This window comes from Lupinus angustifolius, unplaced genomic scaffold (assembly GCF_001865875.1).
Source record: "Lupinus angustifolius cultivar Tanjil unplaced genomic scaffold, LupAngTanjil_v1.0 Scaffold_162_1, whole genome shotgun sequence".
NCBI lineage: Eukaryota > Viridiplantae > Streptophyta > Magnoliopsida > Fabales > Fabaceae > Lupinus > Lupinus angustifolius.
In genome coordinates this window covers 91,003-99,701 of record NW_017728885.1, presented here as the reverse complement: position 1 = coordinate 99,701, position 8,699 = coordinate 91,003, and the positions used below count along the sequence as shown (strand labels likewise).

At 30.8% G+C, this 8,699-nt stretch overlaps 1 protein-coding gene across 2 annotated transcripts; it reads left to right on the top strand.

The window, feature by feature from the left end:
• Positions 1 to 2,212: 2,212 nt before the first annotated feature.
• LOC109342054 lies at positions 2,213 to 7,461 on the top strand. Of its 2 annotated transcripts, none has more exons than XM_019580033.1 (6): positions 2,213 to 2,334; positions 2,467 to 2,539; positions 3,550 to 3,670; positions 3,761 to 4,149; positions 4,891 to 5,206; positions 6,196 to 7,461. In XM_019580033.1, the coding sequence occupies exons 2-6, from the start codon at positions 2,499 to 2,501 to the stop codon at positions 7,231 to 7,233; spliced, it is 1,905 nt and encodes a 634-aa protein (XP_019435578.1). In that variant the 5' UTR covers positions 2,213 to 2,334; positions 2,467 to 2,498; the 3' UTR covers positions 7,234 to 7,461. The 2 variants fall into 2 exon arrangements, with proteins under 2 accessions (XP_019435578.1, XP_019435579.1); XM_019580034.1 differs by having other exon boundaries at positions 2,221 to 2,351; positions 2,466 to 2,539.
• The last annotated feature ends 1,238 nt before the right edge of the window (positions 7,462 to 8,699 follow it).

The window sequence follows — 8,699 nt, the reverse complement described above, 5'->3', positions numbered from 1 at the left end:
AGACTCAAAAACATCCAACAAGATCAGTTTATTGCTCATATGATGAAGTAATCCCATTGATTATACAATTTTTTTTCCCTTAAAATTCTCTCTCCGTATTAATTATCCACTATCTCTAAAATCTCTCACATTTATCCTGCAAAAAATCAAATGGCATTCCTTCTCACAAAAAAATAAAAAAGCCATTGTGTTGATATATTAAAAGATAAGAAGGTAACATAATTTATAGAGTTGGTATCTATTTAGTATAAATTTTTATACAATCAATACATTATTTATTGTTTATTATATTATTTTTATTTAATAATTAATACTAATTAATAATGTAAAAATATGTAAACTTTTGATCCATAAATATTAAATCTATAACAAAATTCCCTCCAAAATTTGGACTATAACATTCCCTTTCAACACTTTTAACAAAATATTTTGTACAAAAATGGAATTGGAACAAAAAAAAGCAACGCGCCACACCATTTCATTTTATTAGGTTGGGATGATAATTACACAAATGAAAGAAATTAATTCCTTATTTATAATGTAAATAAATATCATTAGTTATAGCAAAAACAAATTCATCACTCTTCCTAATTCTCCTTAACTTGAATGGAGTAGGATCTCATGATATTTAATTTTTGGTTCAACCACTAATAAAAAATGAAAAGTTTTCAAATTTTTAGAGTAGATATAATTGATAATAACCTATGAAACAAAGCAAAATTTTGGAAAGCATGAAAATTATTTTAATCTTGAGTAAATATAAGGGTAAACATGTGAAAATAATTAATACTTTATAAATATTGTAAAGTGATTTATATTTTAGGACAAAAAAAAAACTAAGAAAAAATGAGTTCCAATAAGGGATGAAGGAAATAGACGGGTTATTCAATAAAACTAAAGTGAATCATTATTAAAACATAAAAGAAAACACTTACTTTCACTTGCTCCATTTCCATTATTAAAACATAAAGGAAACATATGGGTAGGAAAAAAAAATGTATAGAGTGATGGTATATAAGTTTTATATATTATCGTTTTAATATTTATTATCCATATTTAACTATTATTTATTTTAATAAAATTCAAACAAATAATATATGATATAATAAATGTGTATAAATTTTTATAATAACATTGTGCAGATATTACAATACTTATTATAACCCTTCGTCAACCTTTCTTATTAATATTTTATTCTTATTTAATTATTATATTTATGACTACCTTTTCTATTTCTCTGTCTTAGTAAACACATGAGTATAAAAAAATGCCAACAATATTTTATACTCTATCCATTCCTTATCATCTATCCTTTCCATAGAATTAGAAATAGTAATATTATTGGTGAATAGACAATAGAATACTTTAATTAATAATTAATAAAGTGATAAAAGATAATATAGAAAACAAATAAAATTATGTAAGTTACCTTGATGGGACAATATAAAGAAAATGAGTAATGATCTCTTTATTCAATGCCGATCTCTTTATCGAATGCCGTGCAAAAGAATAATAAAATCAATCACATTTTTATATGAGTGGAAGAAGTATGGACCGTAAAAATTTATACATAATTAATATATCATTTATTATTCATCTGTATTACTTTTATTTAAAAAGTCATTGAAGATTAAAATGAACAATAGATAGTACAATAACAATGTAAAAATCTCTTACACAATTAATATATATATATATATTTCTCTTTTTAATTATAATAATAATGAATTTTAATCTTAAAAAAAAAATAAGATCTTTCAGATATGGGATCATACTAAACTAGTTTAACCGAAAACTAGTCTAATATGATAGTTACAAAATTTATACTAGTCATATAATAATATTGGTAATGAGTCATATCAATACAATTTCATTTAAAATCTACTAGTTATATTAGACGATCTTCATATTACCTATCGGTTAAATTACAATATGGTACTCTCACCCATATTAATAATATAATTTAATATATTATATTAATAGTGTAAGAGTTTTTATAATGTTAATAAATTATCTATTATTGATTTGTTAACTAACATTATTTTTCAAACAAAAGTAATACAATAAATAATAGATGATATGTTGATAATATAAAAAATTTTACAATAAATTTTAAATTCTTAACAATATAGGAAAAGAGGGAGTAATTTCTTAATCCGTGTATTAACTTAAAAAGATATTATGGAAAAGCTATAGTATAAATTTATCTTATTCGGGCCAACACAAAAGTAAAGAAGAAAATAAAAGAAGGTTCTCCACTGTTGACTTTACTTCTCAACACTTCTCATTTTCTCAACACTGGAACACCAAAACCTCTTCTCTTTAGGGTTCATGGTACCTTATCTTACCATTTTCCATTTATTTTTAATCCTTCCTATTAAAATTCCATTCTTTTATGTATATTACAACTGGGTTCTGTTCCATTCATTCTAATATTAAGTTATTTATCTATCTCTGATGTATCAGCTGAATTTATGGCTTGAAGTTGAAGTTTATTTATGGTGATTCAAAGCTCTGTGCTGGATCCACAAGATCAGAGGTGTGGATTATATTCTATGCAATAATCTCTTCCTTTTTTGAGTTTTGGTTTAAGTGTTTTTATCATGCTTATTATGTTACTTTCACTGTTTTATTATTATTATTTTTAAATCATTGCATTTATGTAACTTATTTTTAAATTATTACTGCTTATTGAATTGCTTCTGGAGATATGGTTTATAATCTAGCGATACGGAAAATCAAAATACTTTCCCTTTTGAGTGGTGTTGTTTATTGTGTTCATAAATTGCTGTTGGGATCTTTTCTGGTGTGATTATTTTACCTTAAATTCATCTGTGAATGATTCTGGAGTCGGTGCCGGAAAATTGTAAGGTATTTCATTTGGTATACCATATTATTTGTGTTGGGAATCAGTTAAACTCAACACTTCTTTTTTGCTTGGTTTAGAGATCAGGTCAGACAGATTTTCATGGTCAAGGACAAAATATGGAACATTGAGTTGATGATCATTTGGAGATTCTTGAATCTACCATGAGTTTTATCCAGATAAACATATAAGCCTTATCTTTTAGAATAATAATCCTCACATATTTTATTACCCGGATGTAGTAGGAGTTCCATTTTTGCAGCTTTTGTCTTCCATTTTTGTTACTTACTAGTCGGTGTGAACGCCCTCCCCGTAGACAGGGGTGGTGGGAGACATTTTCCTCAATTTAATGTAGGCACTTCACGATAAACTGACTTCACACTTCTTAAGAATGAGATACTAAAAGTAAGTGTCTTGTTTTGGGTGGGAATTGTTGATTTTTATGTTTATGAATTCGTCATTTTCATGTTGTTTTTGGACTTCTCTAGCTTTTATTTTCCTTTGATCGAGGGAAAGTAAGACAGTGAGAGGAAAGGAAAGAAAGGTGTCAAGAGAAGAGAATATATGATATTTAATTCAGAGTTTTTCATCACTTAAATATACTTTGGTATTTTATTTAATTACTTTTTTTCTGGTTTCAAGTTCTTTTGATCTATGTTAATCATATTGTTTTTTTTACTTAGCAAAAATTCCAGCATGGAGGACTCAAATGAAATGACGATTGAATTCTTGCGGGCAAGGTTGCTCTCTGAAAGATCTGTCTCAAAAAGTGCTAGACAGAGAGCCGACGAACTGGCTAAAAAGGTAAGTTTAATGTTTAGTTTTATCAGTACATTAATTCAGGTTTGCTTAATTAAATATACATTTGAATTATTTTTTGAATATGACAATCAGGTTATGGCGTTAGAAGAGCAGCTGAGGGTTGTGACTCTTCAGAGAAAGATGGCTGAGAAGGCAACAGTAGAAGTTCTTTCCATTTTGGAGAGTCAAGGATTAAGTGATGCATCTGAAGAATTTGACTTCAGTTCAGACCTTGAAACTCCTTGTGATTCTGGTTTAAGTAATGATTCTGCTTCTGCGAAAGGTGGTGAGAGATCTAATGCGGATTCTTCGCCTGCACCTAGTAGAAGTCTGTCTTGGAAAGGACGTCTTGATTCTTCCCGTTCTCTTGATAAGTATAAGACTTCCAATATGAGAAGACGAAGCAATTTTTCATTAATCAGTTCTTCTTCATCACATCGCCTAGGAAAGTCATGTCGCCGTTTAAAACATAGAGAAACCAGGTTATTATATATTATATATATTTTTCTTTCATAGTAACTTGGTTTAAATTTTTGCTACTATAGGGAATTTTACGTGTACTTTTAAGTGTAGTCTAGAGGCTGTAAATATGATTAGTCATTTAAGTTGAGGAATAAATAAACTAGATAATGGTAATGACAAATTAAATGTGTGGGTCTGGGGATTATTGAATTGAGAGATGAATTAGTTTTGATATGTTGATAACAATGAGATCCGGGCATTGAGAAGATGTTGTCTCTTAACAAATTTATTTTCTAGAATACAACTGACAAGGAAGAAATAGAAAGATAATAATAACTGGCCTGACATTTATCAAAGGCTGAAAGTTCGTTGGCAAATTTGAAGTCAAAAGTGTTCATCGAAAACCTGCTTAAACAAGTTTAGATTGTTCTTCACATTGTACTATATTTTTTTAATTAACCGGTCAATGTAGTTTTGATCTTTGCTGTCTCTTATGTTGGTGTTCTCGCTTGTTATTATTTTTCCTATCAGCCCTTATCACAATATTGTTTTTTATTTATTTTTCTGTTTGAACACTCTGTCCTTACAGTTGCTGTCTCCTACCACTAGAAACAGCCTCTTCGCTTACAAAGGGAAGGCTTCGTAAATCCCCTCCTCAGACCCCACTAGGTGGGAGCTTCATGCATTGGGATGCCCTTTTGTTTAATCAATTATCTTTGGGATTGCTTGTCAATCTAATAGTTACTATTTTATTTTCCCAGGTCATTAGAGGAGGAGTCCAGAGATCCACCCGTCAATCTTGATTGTCAAGGTAATGAAGCTGTGTCCTCATGTGAAGGATTTCCTACTGGCTCTAACGATGGGCTCAACATTCCGAGAAGGGAAAGTAAAATTCAGGAACAGGATGAGTCAGCATTAAAGCTATCTAACAAAAGTCATGATGTAGATGGAGAAAGAGGGAACAACATGGAAATGGCTCTTGAACACCAAGCTCAATTTATCGACCAACATGAAGCAATGGAGAAGGCCCAACGAGAATGGGAAGACAAATTTAGAGAGAATAACAGTAACACACCAGTATGCTCACTATAACCCATTCAATTCATATTTTAAGTTCTTTTCTTAAAAATATGCTGTTTGTTAATGCACTTTTGGTGTGCATATAGTTTGGTTTTAATTGATTTTGATTTAACTGTTTATGATACTACTTCTTTCATTAGACACAGCAGTCAAGTTCTCTTGGGATCTTAAATCTAGTATCTCATGCTACTGGTTCAGATTGGTGTTTAGTTTTGCTATTAGTTCATCTACTGTAGTTGTCCCTTATCCCTTTATGCATGTCAATCGCATTGGAAAAAGGCGTATGTAAAAACAAAGGGTTTGTAAAGTTAAGGACTTAGAGGAGCATAGAAAAAACTGCCGATTCTTAATTCTGCAGTTAATAAGATATGATCTGTCTTAGGAAGAAGCTGTGTCCGAGTTTTATTCTGCTTTGAGGACATATTAAAGAACTGTCTTGTTGAAGATACTTTGGCTTACTATTGTTAGTCATGTAAAGAAACTAGAGTAAGAGATCTTATCCATGTCAATTTGAATGAAATTTGTAGTTTCTGACATTGTTTTAGTTTCTTTGTTACATGAAAGTCAAAAGGCTTTAGTTCATTATTGCTAGAGTCTGGTTTTGAGGGAGAGAAAAAACAGATGGCTACATGCAATATAACAAGTGCTGGTCAAAGGCTATGAGTGAAAAATATTTTGTATCATGTCAACAATAGTAGTTGCGTCGCATAAAATATCTATAAAAAACAAGTGTTTCACTCCAAACGTGCAATGTAATAAACAAAGAATAGCTACATTCTTTTATGACTCGGGTGTTTTGCTATTACTATGAAAATATTACTGCTGTGTATTTTCCTATTAAAATCAAGTGATAAGTCATAAGAAAATTTTAACTATTATAAATCAAATGATTTTATGATTCAAAGTAGTACCTATTTCTTTTTATTTTTTTCAAACCAAGACAATTTGAAGTCTAAAAGTATAATTTTTGGTCATAAATAATGCAGGAATCCTATGATATGGGGAACCATTCTGATGTCACTGAGGAAAGAGACGAGGGCAAGGCCCAGGCTCTACGATCTACTAGGGACGCCACTTCAAGTGGCCAAGAGAATGGACAGGAACCCACAGAAGTCTACTTATCTAAAGAAATGGTAAAAGCTAAGCCCAGAGATAATATGCCAAAATTATCAAATGATACAAATGTCAACAATCTGAATGGCAAAACTGTTGGCACTTCTGGCTTCCATGGTCAAGAAATTTCACCTTCCCTATTGAAGGTGAACCAAGAAAACTATCATTCTCAGCCTCCATATCAGCACCATGAAAGTCCATTTAGACATGGCTCTCCTGAATTGAAGCCAACAAATACATCTCCGATTGATGTTTACGGTGCTTTGCCTCTAAAAGATGCTGCAGGCAACAAAAACAGCCTTTCCGAGTTAGTTTCTCATGAACAATCTCATAAGATCAGTGATGTACTTGAATCACTCAAACAAGCTAAGCTATCCTTACAACAGAAGGCCAGCAAGTTGCCTCTAGTAGAGAGTGGGCACAGTGGTAAAGCCATTCGATCTTCATCTCTTGTCAGAAAAACTGAGGAGTCTGGTCTTCCTGTTGGATTTCCTGGTCTGTTCAGATTACCGACAGACTTTTCTGATGAAACAACTGCTAGCTTCAATTTCTGTGATTCAACTTCGGGATTTAGATCGAACAATTATCCTTATCCTGGTAGAGTCATTTCAAGAATCTCAGACGGTCATTTTGGCACGAATCCTTACCCTTCCTCTTCAGACCGACCTCCTCCTCTCATCGGATACATGGAATCCGGCTCCAGATTTGATACTGAAAGGTCTCCTTTTCCTTTTTACTTCTCTCCTGTTAAATACTTGGACCCAACCACATTTCCCATTTCTCCATCTTATGAAAATGCAACACCACCACCCATGTCATTTGGTGAAGGACCTTCAAGACCCCATTCAAGTAGCACAATTGGGGTTCCTCCTGCTTATCATTTTCCATATCATGTTGACCATACAAAATGAAACATGTGTGTATATAATATAGTTCCATCAGGTTGGTAATAGCTTCATAGTTAGTATTAAGGTTATGTTTTATTATCATGTACCTTGAGTGAACTATTCTGTAGTTGTGTTGTCTGTAATTTTTCTTTGAATACTGCAAAGTTCTGTATTAAAACTCCTTTTCTGTCACTAAACTTAGTCTTCATTTCCCAGTTCTATTGCTAATGGTCAAGGCTAGGTTCTTAATTATTGGATCAGTTTTTTAATTGAGTAATAATATTGGTACATCAGTTTTTTTACACTATTTTATGATAAAACATGAAAAATACATGTTATTGTTTTTTATTTATACAAACTAAAGTACTTTGATGTGCAAATAAATATTATGTTTGTTATCATGCTCTTATTTTTTTACCAAAATGATAGTTTGGAAGGTTATAAATATGTTATGAAGATTTGGGTTGGAGACTAATATTCTTTCATTCCCATTTCTCCACTACTCATACTCAACATTCTCTTGCTCTCATTTCTTCACTTAACATTTCCACTTATGATGGATATTGTTATTAAAGCATGCTTTTTATATGATTGTATTTGTTTAAGTTTTTTGTCAACTTCTACTTCATAATGTAGAAGTGAGCCAAGAATATCCTGCAAATACTTCTCCATTATACTCACTAAGGTTTAAAAATTACACTTTAGTGAGTCCCAAGAAATTCATGGTTCACTTCTACACAGACAGTGTTGAAATATATTTTTATATTTTTGGTTAATATTGTATTAGACTAATAATTAGTTTAAATTCACTTTCCTTGCATAATAAGTAATTATTATAAATTCAATTTTTATGATTAAAACATGTACAAGATTAGTTATTAAGAGTTAGGTAGAGTTAAATCTCTTGTATTTTCTATATAATAGGTTTACTAATTTCTGTATAATTCAACTCAATCAATATTCAATGCATTCATTGCTCAATGAAATGAAATACACACTCTTCTTTTTTACTTTCTGATTTTTAATATAGTATCATAACAATGTAATTATATCTTCCATGATGTAGAGGAAGAAAGTTGTTTAAGCAAAGAAGTGTTGAAAAAAGAAAGTGCAATTGTTCAAAGGAATGTTTTCACTTCTGAGTTCAACAACCAAGTCTTAAGCCAAAATGAAAGAATCTTTATTCATCTTTTTGCTCTCATTCTTTCGTTATCATTATTTTAAACATTCTTTTCTTGTTATTCTTGAGCAAAAATTATTCATATTCCATCACATACTTCTATTGTTATTCTTGAGCAAAATTGCTTGTTAGGTATCAGTGGTTATAATACACCTAGAAGGGGGGTTGAATAGGTGTCGCGGTTAGAATAGCCGCTTTTCGAAACTCAACAATTTATGCTGAATCACCCCTAATTAATCGATTATAGGATGAAGATAATCGATTAAAAGAACAATCTTAATCGATTAAAAGAACAATCTTAATCGATTAA

Coding starts and splice junctions, on each gene's coding strand:
- LOC109342054 (XM_019580033.1), top strand. CDS start 2,499: ATGGTGATTCAAAGCTCTGTGCTGGATCCACAAGATCAGAG. Junction 2,540..3,549: donor CTGGATCCACAAGATCAGAG/GTGTGGATTATA, acceptor TTTTTTACTTAG/CAAAAATTCCAGCATGGAGG. Junction 4,150..4,890: donor TTAAAACATAGAGAAACCAG/GTTATTATATAT, acceptor TTATTTTCCCAG/GTCATTAGAGGAGGAGTCCA.